At 46.9% G+C, this 14,173-nt stretch overlaps 2 protein-coding genes across 2 annotated transcripts in view; both read right to left on the bottom strand.

Moving 5' to 3' along the window:
• Positions 1–217: 217 nt before the first annotated feature.
• LOC135804882 (actin-related protein 5-like) overlaps positions 218–14,173 on the bottom strand; it is a 36,991-nt gene continuing 23,035 nt past the window's right edge. The window contains exons 13-21 of the mRNA XM_065318850.1: positions 14,043–14,129; positions 13,067–13,138; positions 11,997–12,111; positions 10,788–10,867; positions 10,332–10,429; positions 7,431–7,511; positions 6,009–6,126; positions 4,958–5,069; positions 218–1,828 (exon numbers count right to left, since the gene is read on the bottom strand). Coding sequence (XP_065174922.1) covers positions 1,674–1,828; positions 4,958–5,069; positions 6,009–6,126; positions 7,431–7,511; positions 10,332–10,429; positions 10,788–10,867; positions 11,997–12,111; positions 13,067–13,138; positions 14,043–14,129 — 918 coding nt within the window. The 3' untranslated portion in view covers positions 218–1,673. The remainder of the gene's footprint in view (positions 1,829–4,957; positions 5,070–6,008; positions 6,127–7,430; positions 7,512–10,331; positions 10,430–10,787; positions 10,868–11,996; positions 12,112–13,066; positions 13,139–14,042; positions 14,130–14,173) is intronic.
• On the bottom strand, positions 6,137–7,382 carry LOC135806748 (mucin-1-like; the record flags this gene model as incomplete). Its single annotated transcript, XM_065320972.1, has 1 exon — positions 6,137–7,382. A coding segment is annotated over one exon (888 nt), but the record flags the coding sequence as incomplete, so codon positions are not given.

The following is a 14,173-nucleotide window of genomic DNA, read 5'->3' as shown; positions in this document are numbered from 1 at the left end:
GAATGGAAAACCCGCGTCCGTAGGCAATCACCGTGCTGACTAAGAAGAAGACAAGCGCATGCCTAGTCCTGGTACGCAAGCTGAGTACTTCGAAGTACTTCAAAATACTTGTACAATGTAACCCAGTTACATGTACCTGATGATCGTGTGCAGCGTGAAACTCCCGAGCAGTCCATACCCATTTCCTCCTTTCTCCCTATTGTAGTCCTGGCACATGTTGGTGAACATACGCTGCCATGATCCAGGTGTTTGTGTGAATTAGGCTCTCCAGGAGCCGTTCAAGGCAAGACAGCAAATAAGCAGCAAGGCAAAGAAAAGACAGTTGCGATATGGTACAGCAGAGCTGCATGCACTCCATCTAGATGTGAACTAAGCTCACAGCAGAGGCAGAGAGAGAGAGAAAGAGGCAGAGGGGAGAGAGGGGGGGGGGGGGGGGAGAGAGAGAGAGAGAGAGAGAGAGAGAGAGAGAGAGAGAGAGAGAGAGAGAGAGAGAGAGAGAGAGAGAGAGAGAGAGAGAGAGAGAGAAAGAGAGAGAGAGAGCACAGTGTGGACAAGACTGAATATAGCACGAGCATGACCTATTGCCAGGGGATATACATCAGTTGAGAAAGGAAGTGATTATATAGCTGGTAAACTTGGGCATGAGCACACAGGACACAAATGCTTACCAAGCACGGGCAAACTATAATGATAATACTGAATAGTGTGTGCCTGTTTGTGTGCGTGGGGGGGGGGGGTATGCCTGCAGGTATGTTTGTCAAAAACGCATGGTAAAAACGAATAAAAGAAAGCTATATCTAAGAAGCACAAGAGTATATATAGAAACCAGTCCATACCCCACAAAAGATACAGCGACATGACAATGTATTTACAAACAAGATACAGCGACATGACAATGATTGTATTTACAAACGAGGAAAGCTTTGTACATAGCAAGTAAACAAACGAATATGTACAATCCATCGGACCGGTATCCGACTACGCTGAGAGCAGTGTTCAGCCATTGCATAATCTTGTGCATGGTCTTACCAAGGTGAGAAGTTTTCCCCAAAGCCAAACTGACTGCAAGCACGTACTGCTGTCCTATCGTGCCTCTCACGACGTGCATTCACCAGGACCGAGGCAACAAGGAGTCTCCAGCACTCTTAGAATAGTGTCCCCTGCCGACGCACGAGCACCAGCAGCAAAAGCAAAGGGTTCCTCCGCATGGCACACAAGTAATATCCAGATACTAGCAGGACTACCAGACTGTTCCTATAGGGAGTCATCACTGGGAAACAACTATAGGCAGCATCACAGTGACATGACTACAGGAGTCATCACTGGGAATGACTACAGGAGTCATCACTGGGAATGACTACAGGAGTCATCACTGGGAATGACTACAGGAGTCATCACTGGGAATGACTACAGGAGTCATCACTGGGAATGACTACAGGAGTCATCACTGGGAATGACTACAGGAGTCATCACTGGGAATGACTACAGGAGTCATCACTGGGAATGACTACAGGAGTCATCACTGGGAATGACTACAGGAGTCATCACTGGGAATGACTACAGGAGTCATCACTGGGAATGACTACAGGAGTCATCACTGGGAATGACTACAGGAGTCATCACTGGGAAATAACTACAGGGAGGCATCACTGGGAAATAACTCCAGGGAGTCATCACCGAGAAACGAATACATTTGACGCAAGGTGTTGCCGCAGATACTCCCCTCCACGCTCATAGTAGTCAGCGCGGCTGAGGGACAGTGAGGCAAAGTCGGCTTCTTCCACGGCAAACTTCTTTGCGCCATGCCAGGCATCCAGATGTGGATCCCCTGAAGCCAGAAAGAGAACAGGTAGCAGTTTTTAACCTTAATCAGGCCAATGTTCCCAAAAGAGAACATATCTTTCCGCATGCGATTTGGTCAAGGGAAATTCATTTTTTCTCCGCATTTTCTGTTTATATACATATCTAGAAGGCTGATGATCATGAATCTTGGAATATTTGTCAGGCTTTTGAAATTTTCAAGTATCGGTATATAACGCGAAATGTCGTGAATTTTCGGTATTCGGCCGTACTTCAGAAATTGAGAATTCTGGTGTGAAAAACAGTCTTTATCAGACTATTCAAAACGTAAGAAGTGCACTCTGCTACTATGGCCACCCAACTGGCCTGAAGATTCACCGGAAATTTGGTCATGGCACATAGAAACCCGCCGTCTTTCTTCGATGTTCCAAAAGGGAACATTGGCCTGATCCGAGACCCAGATATACCTCATTTTCACCAGATTTCAGGAAACAGTATATCTAGGGCATATGTCTTGTTTGTAACATCCGTAAACGTGGATATATAACTGATGGAGCCTTTTTGATGTTTTGATGGTGATTGGACCGTCTCCATGGTAACCAAATTTTGTGATATATTCGTGATTCACTGGCATGCGGAATACAGCAATGCTTTGCGAGCCTGACATTTGCCAAAGTAAAGATTGCTAAACAGTCTCCAAAGGGATATACTTCTGAAGTAGGTTTTCTTTTGTGTAACAAGATTCACTTGAACAATATTCAGCAAAGTATGGATGCTTCATGCCGTTCTCCTGGACTTTCGATGATTTTTGTCAGAAAATATCGCTTTAACTGTAATTAGGTATGGCAGAGGGAAATTTTTACAGTAGCAGAGTCCTTTCTGGAAAGGGACTCAAAAGTGATTCCAATGGAAGCTAAGGACATTGTTGAGAACTCCAACACACTTCAGGACCTAGTCATAGTGCCACCGATTACTGGCAATCTGAACGTAAGCGCTATAGGGGTAAGGCATCCTGCAGCTTCATAACTCGAAAAGAAGTGGTGAGCACACTTGCTCCTTCCCTGAGCACTGCAAATTCACAACTCAGTTCACTGCATGGTGCTAATGATTCAGTGATTCTGATGCAGTGAATTTGCTGTGCCCAGGGAAAGAGCATGTGTGCTCACCACTCTCGTTGATCTGAACATGGACGATGAAATAGAGTAGTAATCAGATGATTCAACGGATGATAAGGATTTCATCGAACTTGCAAGATATATGGACCTAGACAACTACCAGGTGACGAATGGAGAGGATGATGATGTTGGTGCCTGTCCTGTTGATAGTGAGTACGACGGCAAAAAACCCGCTGGAGAAACGCTTTGGGTGAAATAGGCTGGTGTTTACGATAGGCGTCCTGAAATTGAACTGGACAAATCCCTTCCCGATCACCACGAGATCACTACAGCATCACCCACTTGCCAATCGCGAGGTATACACACCCTGTACATCTCTAAACAATATTAGACGAGTAAGTACCGCGCGATACCCGCGATACGGACAAGGCCCACATTAGCTCGGAGACCGACAATCTTGAGAGATTCATTGTAATTCTTTTTGTCTGGCTCCACAGTCTTACAACTGATCTGAGAGTGCCAATTTTTCAAGCAGCGGCGAGCCCCAAGCCGACGTCCTACATCCAGTTTCATCCCGAGATCGCCGTCCTATTTTATTATAGCCGACCCCGCCCAGAACCACCAGTGTCTTGCTGTTGATGTGCAATATAAGGGCGTTTGACAACACAGAATGTGGACAACACAATGTCGTTGTAAATGGTGCAGACAAACCACGATATGTTACTGTTCTAAGTGTGGAGTTCGACTGCATTTCGATCGTGGATCGAATACCACGGTGTATACGAGACGCGAACGGTTGCACACGAAAACACTAAGAAACATTGCTGGACACTCCTTGACGACTATTACATATTTTTTCTTCTCCATTACTGCTTGGTCATGTTTGCATTGCTCCACAAACACTTAGAAGGCAACATAATCCATTATATCATATTGAATCTTCCCTTCATAAAAACCAGGGTCTTTTCGGTACGCGATCCGGCCAACGTTCCCTTTTGGGAACATATAAATATTTCCATAATGCATGGACATATTGAGGTCAAACTTATAAACATGCTTAACCCTTTCAGTGCCAAGGGGTCAGAAAAATTCAAATTTTCTGAGTTGAGCTGAACTCAAATTTTTCATAGCTCAGCTGTATATCCACGGATCTTTACAAACGATGGCTCTCTGGAATGATATCATGGCCAGGCAGACAGCTGTGAAGAGAAAATGCAGCGAAAATAGTGTTCCTCGCCAGGGCGCCTGAGCGAAGCCCGTTTTCTGCATTTTCGTTGCATCTGCACTTTCTCACGCGCGCGATCGATCGCAGTGCAGTCAACTTTCAACGCCCGAAATTCGGACAAAGTTGGCCTGAAAGCCACTGAAAATCTCGATGTTTTGATACCCAACACGCATGGGTTGCCGCGAAAGAAATAGATAAACCCGCGATGCGCATACGTCATGTTTTCTACACGCGACAATTGTTTGTCCGAACGCGCGCGCTTCAGGCTTCGCCCTGGCTATATCTATCATCACGGACACAAAACGATGTGATGAGTCGATAGCCAAGGTCTTCCTGAAGACATAGAGTGGTCGTTTGTAACTCTCCTGTACGTAGAAGTGGAGATACGAATTTATTTGTACTCATATACTCCTTCTGGGCGACTAAAGTCGCCCGTGGCACTGAGAGGGTTAATTGGTCCAATACAAGCCGAAACAAAAGAAAAAAACTGCGAGAATACGCTGAATTTTTGTGACGGCCAAATTAAGGTTAATTGATGGCAACAAGGACGCATTTTTTCGCACCTGCAACATTGCTTCAGGACGGTATGTGTAATTATACTCTGGCAAACACACGGCGCATCTCTTTGTCGACTACAATATAATTAATAATTATACGATAGGGGCTAATTAAATACGAACTTGTGAGAAAGTCAGAAAAAAACACTTTGTTTCTAGTGCTAGAGCCATACCCCCCCCCCCCTCCTTGTCTGCAATGTGTGCATGTATGGTTATTGGCTATTGGTTAAGCAATGGAATATCATCCAGCAGCCACTTACCACCGAGTGTAACACCGAAAGAAGACTGATACGGACGCATTGCTAGCAACTCCCTGTCCACACGCTCTTTCAAGTTGGGGTATTTTGACACGCCTCCGGTAAGGAAGACATTCTGCATTGCGGAAAACAGCAAGCACAAGGCAACAAAAGCAAACAGGATTTTTTTTAGCCATGTTCACATTCCCAGCTCGAAAATAATAATGAAAGACAATGGCACTGAGACTAGGACAAACATGATAACTACTGAGCAGAGGCTGCACTGAGACGCAGCAGTGATGGCGGGGCATTGGTGGCTCTGCCGACCTGAGGTCTCGGCATCACGGCCAAAAACACGCACCAATGTGTCTGTAGATTCTTCTACAAGCAAATTACCCATGCAGCAATTGACAAATGACCCTGAGGACACAATACTGGATGAAGTAAGTAAGTGTGTGTGTGTGTGTGTGTGCGTGTGTGTGTGTGCGCGCGCGCGCGCGTGCGTGTGTGTGTGTGCGTGTGTGTGTGCCAAAGCCTAGAGTGTTCATTTGCGGCTGTGGCAGGGACTTCCGTTGGCCCAACGATCTAACTCGCCACAGGAAATACTGCAACTCCTGATGCTATCATTGCACGGAGCAATGGGCATCCAAAGGTTCAAAGGTGTGTGTGTGTGTGTGTGTGTGTCTTGGTATGCACGCATGTGTAAATGTGCTTGTGTTATACTTGGCAGGACATGTAGCAGGCACTGCCATCCCAAGGTCAATGTAAAAGAAACAAAGCTGACGTGATGCGCTGAAAGGCTGATGTCAATGAAATCGATAGTTTAACGTTTGAACACATGGAAAGAATGAGCTACAGCAGAACACTCTTCAATCCTTCTTTCGAGTATGAGTAACGTTACTTTCATGGCTGAATGATGCAATTGCCAAGTATATAATAATAATTATACACACACTTGAGAGGGACGAAAAGCGTTTCTTCTGTAACTCTGAGTTTCACGGTTTTACCCGATCATCAGACAGCAACAAAAAAATAATAATTATATAAATATAAAAACATCCGAGGGTGAAATTACCTGCACCATCTTTTGCTGCTGCTCGTCGGAGTAAGATTTCAGAACAAACTCCATCGTGTCCACCAAACCAGCCTGATCAACGCCAACCAACGATGGCTGAAAAAGAATCTCCGGTACGCTAGCGATGGTAAGGAGAAAAAAAGCAACAGCAACGGGTTGACAGTGAAAAGGGCCAACCAACAAGTAATTTCATATAAACTTCCAGCGCACACTGTCGCACTAAGTCCTTGGCTACACAAACACAATGCTTCAGTCTTTCAGTTGCCATGATCATGACACAGCTACAGGGGAGTTGAGTTACGCTATTCTTCAAAAATAACAAGAAACTTCGTAAAAGAACATGTAGTGCAGAGTAAGCGTGAAGGGCCAAACTCTGGAAAGTGGAAAGTGGAAACCTTCCACTGTCTTCACATGTCATCAAATTCATGTAGACTTTACTAGACCAGAAAGAGACATGTCAAAACATGGAGGGGGAGGGAATCATGTTTATACAGTGTGGAGGAGAGAGGAAAGAGGAGAGGAAAGGTGAGAGGAAAGAGGAGAGGAAAGAGGAGAGGAAAGGAGAGAGGAAAGAGGAGCGGAAAGAGGAGAGGAAAGGGGAGAGGAAAGAGGAGAGGAAAGAGGAGAGGAAAGGGGAGAGGAAAGGGGAGAGGAAAGGTGAGAGGAAAGAGGAGAGGAAAGAGGAGAGGAAAGAGGAGAGGAAAGGAGAGAGGAAAGAGGAGAGGAAAGGTGAGAGGAAAGAGGAGAGGAAAGGGGAGAGGAAAGGTGAGAGGAAAGAGGAGAGGAAAGGTGAGAGGAAAGAGGAGCGGAAAGAGGAGAGGAAAGGAGAGAGGAAAGAGGAGAGGAAAGGTGAGAGGAAAGAGGAGAGGAAAGGGGAGAGGAAAGGGGAGAGGAAAGGGGAGAGGAAAGGTGAGAGGAAAGAGGAGAGGAAAGGTGAGAGGAAAGAGGAGAGGAAAGGAGAGAGGAAAGAGGAGAGGAAAGGTGAGAGGAAAGGTGAGAGGAAAGGTGAGAGGAAAGAGGAGAGGAAAGGGGAGAGGAAAGGGGAGAGGAAAGGTGAGAGGAAAGAGGAGAGGAAAGGTGAGAGGAAAGAGGAGAGGAAAGGAGAGAGGAAAGAGGAGAGGAAAGGTGAGAGGAAAGAGGAGAGGAAGAGAGGAAAGGGGAGGAGAGGAAAGATGAGAGGAAAGATGAGAGGAAAGATGAGAGGAAAGAGGAGAGGAAAGGTGAGAGGAAAGAGGAGAGGAAAGAGGAGAGGAAAGAGGAGAGGAAAGAGGAGAGGAAAGAGGAGAGGAAAGAGGAGAGGAAAGGGGAGAGGAAAGGAAAGGTGAGAGGAAAGAGGAGAGGAAAGAAGAGAGGAAAGGGGAGAGGAAAGGGGAGAGGAAAAGGTCACATGCAGCTCAGCACCGCAACAAGCAGACACCATACCGAACAAGCTCCGTCCCAACTGCTATCCGATAGGACACCGCCGTCGGAGCGGGTGCTGCACTGGCAACCTCCGGTCCATCGCTAGCAGACAGAATGTAAACGTACACACACACACATACACACCACAAGCATGCAAAGCACAAGCACACACACACATACACACACACATACACACACACACGCACACACACGCACACACACACGCACACACACACACACACACACAACTCACACACATTCACATACGCATGCACAAAAACACAAAACCGGGACTGGATGCAATCAGCTGAAAAATACTACTTCGAGTAGCAGATGAAAAAAGACCTGGTGAAAATTCCTCCATTTACAGTAATATCACAGCGCCATTCAATATGCTTTTCAAAATACTTCAAGTACAAGTATTAACTTCAGTGTTGCTTCTATAATAGGAGATGGAGCACTTTCTTCGGACTACAAGACAGTGCAAACCTTGTTTGACCGAAACCCACCTCAGTGTGCATGCAAACAGGGAACACGAGGCTGGCGTCGTGTAAAGCCATATGGGCGCCTCTATTGTCTGTGAACGCATATTTTAGCATATTTTATGACCATTCATTCGTACAGCCATGTTTGACCGAGCCTGAGCCCTGCACAATCTGGATTTCGCAGAGACGACTCCACGTCCCTCTAACCGACGTGCCTCACACACCAAGTATACCAGCACGGGGATAACACCGAGCCTAGCTGGTATCTGCTTCTTTGACTTGGCCAAGGCCTTCGACACCGTCTGGCATCAAGGGCTCTCGGGCAAGCTCCAACATGCATTCAGGGTCAGCGGACAACCACGGTCCTGGCTGACAGCTTATCTTTCCGGCCGTCGCCTGTACGTGACTGAACTCTCTTGGGTGACCCACATTGATTGCACACATGTAAACATCCAGTTCATCCTAAGGAATTTTCTCATTTCTTATATCCCGTACAACCGCCCCCCCCCCCCACACTTGCCGTATTTCCCCGAATATAAGTCGCACCTTTTTGCAACAAATCCCAAGGTCAAACGAGGGGATGCAGACCTTCGTGTAAGAAAAATCCAGGAGAGTGAACAATCACTCTCGCTATCCTCTCAAGGAGAGTGGTGGGAGAGCAGTTCCCCCCCCCCCCTCCCCCGGGCCCCCCCCCCCCCAAAAAAAGTCGCTCGCCTTATCTATCCAAGGCGAGCACAATACGTTTTTTTTTAATATCTTGCCATACCCCAATCGGATTCAATACCCAATAGCTGCCAAATTCGTTCTGGAAAATTGCTGTACGCACTACAAATGAAAGCTGTTCGGACCACAGCTTTAGTTTCCCTTCATCAGGGACAATGGCACACGCAATGGGAAATTGAGACAATTTGCTAAGATCCATGGTATTTTCGTAGTAATAGTATTCATCGTAGAGCGCTCCTTCCTTCTGTAGCTGACCGCTAAAGACCTGTGCCTGGCGTCACACAGGTATATGCATGCCCGGACTGTCACGCAACAGAGGGAAATCCTAGGCTTTATGCAAAAATACTAAGAATCTATGATTGCCGCCCAAGTGCGGAAGTGAAAATTTGCAACGGTACGTAAAATACCTTGCGAGTGCTGTAACTCCACTATTGGACCTCGGATCGACTTCCGATTTGTTGGAGCCGACAGCTGAGATCTTTCTAATGCGAATAGTCCTTTCGATTACTCGATTCCGTTCAGGGAAAGCCGAGTTACGAAATATTGAGTGTTTTCAGAACTTCATAGTGATGCGGATGCGCTCGAAATTCTCAAGGCGCGCGACGAAAAGTGCGCCCTAAAAGAAAATAAGGAGAGCGAAGGCGGGCGAGAGCGATCGCTCTCCTTTTACCAGATGGTCTGGGGATGCGAGCGTGATTCTCTACTGAAGTGAACATACTGAAACCACATGACGAAGACCTCAACATGGGGGTGCGACTTATAATTGGATGCGACTTACAATCGGGGAAATACAGTATCTGAGTGCATGGTGGAACCGGTGAGGACAAGGGACTTCCCCTGGCTGATAACTATCGTCCCCACATCAGTGACGAGGCCAAAAAGACAGCAAGCGGTGAATGCAACTGCCAGACAATGCTGATTCCACCTTGGCTGCACTGGTCTTGTGCAGCCCATGGATGTACGTGTGAACCGCCCGTTCAAGTGCAAGCTGATGGAGCTGTGGGTGGAGTGGTTCCGCACGCATGAATCGCGCGCGCGCGCAGCCAACAATAATTTGAAGCAGCCGGGCCGACAACAAGTTATTGACTGGGTCTCCAGCGCCTGGGGCAGCGTGTCTGAAGATTCACTCAGAGAATCCTTCCTGATCTGTGGAATAGGGGCCAAGGTGGATGGAACACAGGACGAGTAGTGTATGTGCGCGAGCGCATGTGTCCAATCATGTAATTTTAGGGCTCCGATCACGGTGAGCCACGCTCTCTTATTCATGTTGGCCTGATTAGAAGTGTAACTAGCTGGTAGGTGTGTTCTCCACACTAGCATTCCTGAGCAACCTACAGCAGCCGCTGCCGACAACGTCGCTGTTGAAGCTAACATCGCATTGGACACTGACGATAGGAGCAGCAGCAATGGTGATTCAGATGATGGCCTGGATCTATTCGAGTTTGAGTGATGGATTTTATCGGGTCCTCCTTATCCAAGCGGTGCACCAAAACAATGCCAAAAGGTCTTTTGTGGCAATAATTTTCTTTCACTGTGCAAGCCGGCCGTTTGTTCTTCTGATGCGTTTCCGATTCCGATATACTTTCTAGAGGAAGTGTGTATTATTGCATGTTAACAAATACTGGGGAAATATTTAGAAAGCATGCCTGCAGCCACGCATTATGTGCAGATGTAATCTTGCTCAGTGAATGCACGGAACAGCACATGCCCTTACGTGGGAATGTAGGTGGGGTCGTGCTCCAGAAGCAGATTCTCCAGCTCACAAAGTCGCATCTCGTCTCGTTCGCTGTCCGACTCTCCATCTCCTTTGCTCTTCGGGAGGCAGAAGAGAGCAGAACACAACAAAAACAACATGGTCATTACCCAGAAGATCAGAGAAAGAAAGAAAAGAAAGCCAGCTGAGAAACCAATAGTGGCAAAGTTGCAAGGAACAGCTAAATGAGAAATCGGGAAAAAGCATCTCCATTCGAAAGAAGATGAAACTGAGCCACTTTCCAATGGTATGAAATCATTACTGCACACTTGACTTTGAAGGTACTATGGCCCATGGCCCATGGTACCTGGCACTGCGTTACTCATCAGTCCACATTTCACTAGTGAGCCCACAGAAAAGAAACACAGGACACTAGGACATCACTGGATCATGGCAGAGATATTTTCAACTACTTACAATCTCCCTGTAAACATGCCAATCGTCGTCGTTCATGCCAAACGTGTCTTCCTTGGGCTTCCCACGGCTATCCGTAGATGCTACGTGTGCATTAGACCACAATAGAACACACATACACATACACACGCACACATGCACACACACACGCATGCGCGCGCGCGCACACACACACACACACACACACACACACACACACACGCACACACATGTGGGTGAGTAACAAAAGCACAAGGCGCATAGCAAAACGCAGCACAGCCACAGAGTGTCCATAGTGCATGGTGAATGTATAGGGCACTATTGAACAGTCACAGTCACATGACACCTCACCAGGATACATTGTTTATGTATACAGAAAACAAAGGAAAAAAAACAGAAAAAAACAGCGCGATCATACATACTTCAAAGAAGAAGCACCGTACTAATTCAGTAGTGGCAAGCTAATGGCAAAATCCTTGTACGCATGATGACTATCGAATACCCTCTTGAGCAATGGAGACGCTCAATCTGCGGACACTATCGCTTTTTCCCCTTTCTAGACTCCTTGGTGCAGCACTGGAGAAATGGGGTGGAGATGCACACGTACATCCGGTGATTCTCCCACCAGAAAAGTTGAAAAAACAACAAACAGATGACACATGTACAAGCAGTACATGTAGTAAATTTCATGCTTGCCTGGTCTACGGGCCAAGATGAACTTTCGCCCCAAGAAAGAGGCTGCTCCCAGCTCGAGGACACTGCCACATTCTGCTCGCTATAATCCATCCAAAGGCCTTTCCGACCTTGGCTGATACAGATGTACTAAGGCCTTTCCGACCCTGGCCTTTCCGACCTTGGCCTTTCCGACCTTGGCCTTTCAGAACTTGGCTGATACAGATGTACTACAGCACGCCGCAGCAAGTGCCAAGGAGACTTCGCAGCCATCCATTGACGAGTGGATACGCTTCACCAAGAAAGGAGGAGCATCAGCGAAACTGTGGCTTGAAGACGATTTCTTCCCATGGTTTGATTGTGCAGTGTCAACCGTGGACAGGTCATTTGAAGGGGCTCGCATCCAACTGAGGCAGTCCAGAACGTGCCGCCGTTCTGAGTGGATTTCAACGCCAGCGAAAACAATCAACAAACTACTCCGCTGACGAATACAATCATGTGTCTCATGCACTCCACACTTGTTCAGAGCCAGTACACGCACACCACTCAAGCCAGTCTCACCTTTTTCCCGCGCCAACTCAGCAATGATACGCATGCGCTGGTGAGAAGCATGGCTATGACGCTTGGATAGCTCAGAGCGCTTCTTCCGCCGCTTCTCCCTGGACTCCATGATAGTCTAAGCAACAGAACGGGAGGAATAGGTAGAAAAAGGTACTGTAAAACCGGAATGTTTTAACGACCAATTTTTTCGTTATTCGAAGAAACATTATTGCAAACCAGGTTTGAGATGTCAGTGTAAAGATGCGCATACAGGTAGGTGGCTACGTAGCCATCGTTAAACTTTCTGCACGCTATCATGCCAAAATTACAAAAACGTTAAACTTTTTGCTCGTTAAACTTTCCGGTTACAGTAAGCCTTCGCAACACTAATGACATTCAACCAGCAACATCTTTATGAATGGTTATGAACTTATGGCCTCTCTCACCTACTATCGTATTACTTCAGAAGATAGACCTCAGGCGTATGAGGGGTAGTCCATTAATACAATATCGGATAAAATAGAGCTGTTACACGTCGTTGTCATGCAACCAGATTGGCATAGAAACCGGACATAGAGAGCGTACAGTGGAACTACACGGGTGCATGTACTGTATGACAGGCGCACAGTGGAACTACACATGTGCATGTACTGTGACCAGCATCATGTGACCCATTGAGCCAGGGATCGACTGGCGCTTGAAGTAACATGTCTGCGACAGCCGGGTCACTCTAGACGGGAACACTGAAGTCCAACGAAGACATTGGAGCCCTAGAACGTACTCAAAACCACTAGAGATCAACAGCAAATACATGAGGAGGTACTTGGCGAGGCAAGGTGTTGACAGAGAATTGCCCTACGTTGTTGGCCTTTCTTGACACATGACTTCACATTGATGACACATAATTGCATCTGGGAAAGAATCTGTTTTGCCTGTACCGGGCATTTAACGGCCAAGGCCAAGGAGCGAGTTCAATGCAGGCCGGAAATAATAGGCATGCTTGGGAAGCGGTTTGGCAGTCCAGAGTAGGTGATCCAGCACCTCCTCACCATCATTGAAGGCATCATAGTGCAACGGCAAGAGTGGCTTACCTGCCGCTTGCTGTGTAAACCTCTAATCCAAGTGCCGGGGTCAGAAAAACGCACCGGGTCATCAAGAACACCCTGCAAAGACAAGTACAGCGAGAAGAGAGAGAGAGAGAGAGAGAGAGAGAGAGAGAGAGAGAGAGAGAGAGAGAGAGAGAGAGAGAGAGAGAGAGAGAAAGAAAGAGAGAGAGCGAGAGAGTCAGTGAGAAATAGATACAGGTGTTGGTATTCACGCATCCAGTGACAGCCCAGGGTACAGCCAGACACCCAGTCGTTAGAAGCTGAAGTGAAGAGGCCCAAGCCAAGTCCGGGTATACGACCTGTAAGTGTAGTTTGGGGGTCTGAATATTAGTCTGAATAGACAGTCGATTCCTGATCTAACTAACAGCACTGTGCAGGAGAATTAACGTTAGTTCCTAATAGCCAAAGTTCTTTACAACAGAACTACACTCACACATACAAATATAAGAAATAACGCATCATGCCTGCTGCCCGCTGGCATGTGGCCAGTGACTGCACTGAGAGTGTAGTTGGTTGACATGCTGCACCCCTACACGATACGGTTCGTTAGACATGAAAACAGTTCGCTACAGCGCGTCCATTTTTGTATGGGTTCAAACAGGGACTGGGACAATAGTTTGCTGTATCACGAAATTCGCTACATGCGAGTTGGTTATAAGCGGAGTCGACTGTACGTACAATAAACAAAAGTCTGGAGGTAAGAGACAGCTGGCCTCACAGATGTTACCACCTGCAGTCAAATGGGCAACTAAACCGGACAAGCAGCCGTTTCCAATTGCGTCCGTAGCTGAAACTCGTAATGCAAATAGGTTTTTTTCCCCTTTTCAATCCCTGGTACTATTCACTATTCAGCAAAACATCCTTCGGCCATTGCATCCGGACCAGAAAAACTGATCTTGTGACCGTTTGACTCATTGCTACGGTTTTACACCAGGTACAAAATCAAATCATTCATCCTTACCGGCAGAACTTCTTCACAAATACGTTTCGATTTCGCTTCGGCACTCGTCTTACTAGACTTCCGCTTCGAGCTCTCAACGGATGGTTGCTGGTAGCAATTGAGGGGAACAGGGAAATGTACACATACACATG

This window comes from Sycon ciliatum, chromosome 1, assembly GCF_964019385.1.
Source record: "Sycon ciliatum chromosome 1, ocSycCili1.1, whole genome shotgun sequence".
Taxonomy (NCBI): Eukaryota; Metazoa; Porifera; class Calcarea; order Leucosolenida; family Sycettidae; genus Sycon; species Sycon ciliatum.
Note: the sequence above shows the minus strand (reverse complement) of the source record. Positions and strands in the feature narration are given on the sequence as shown.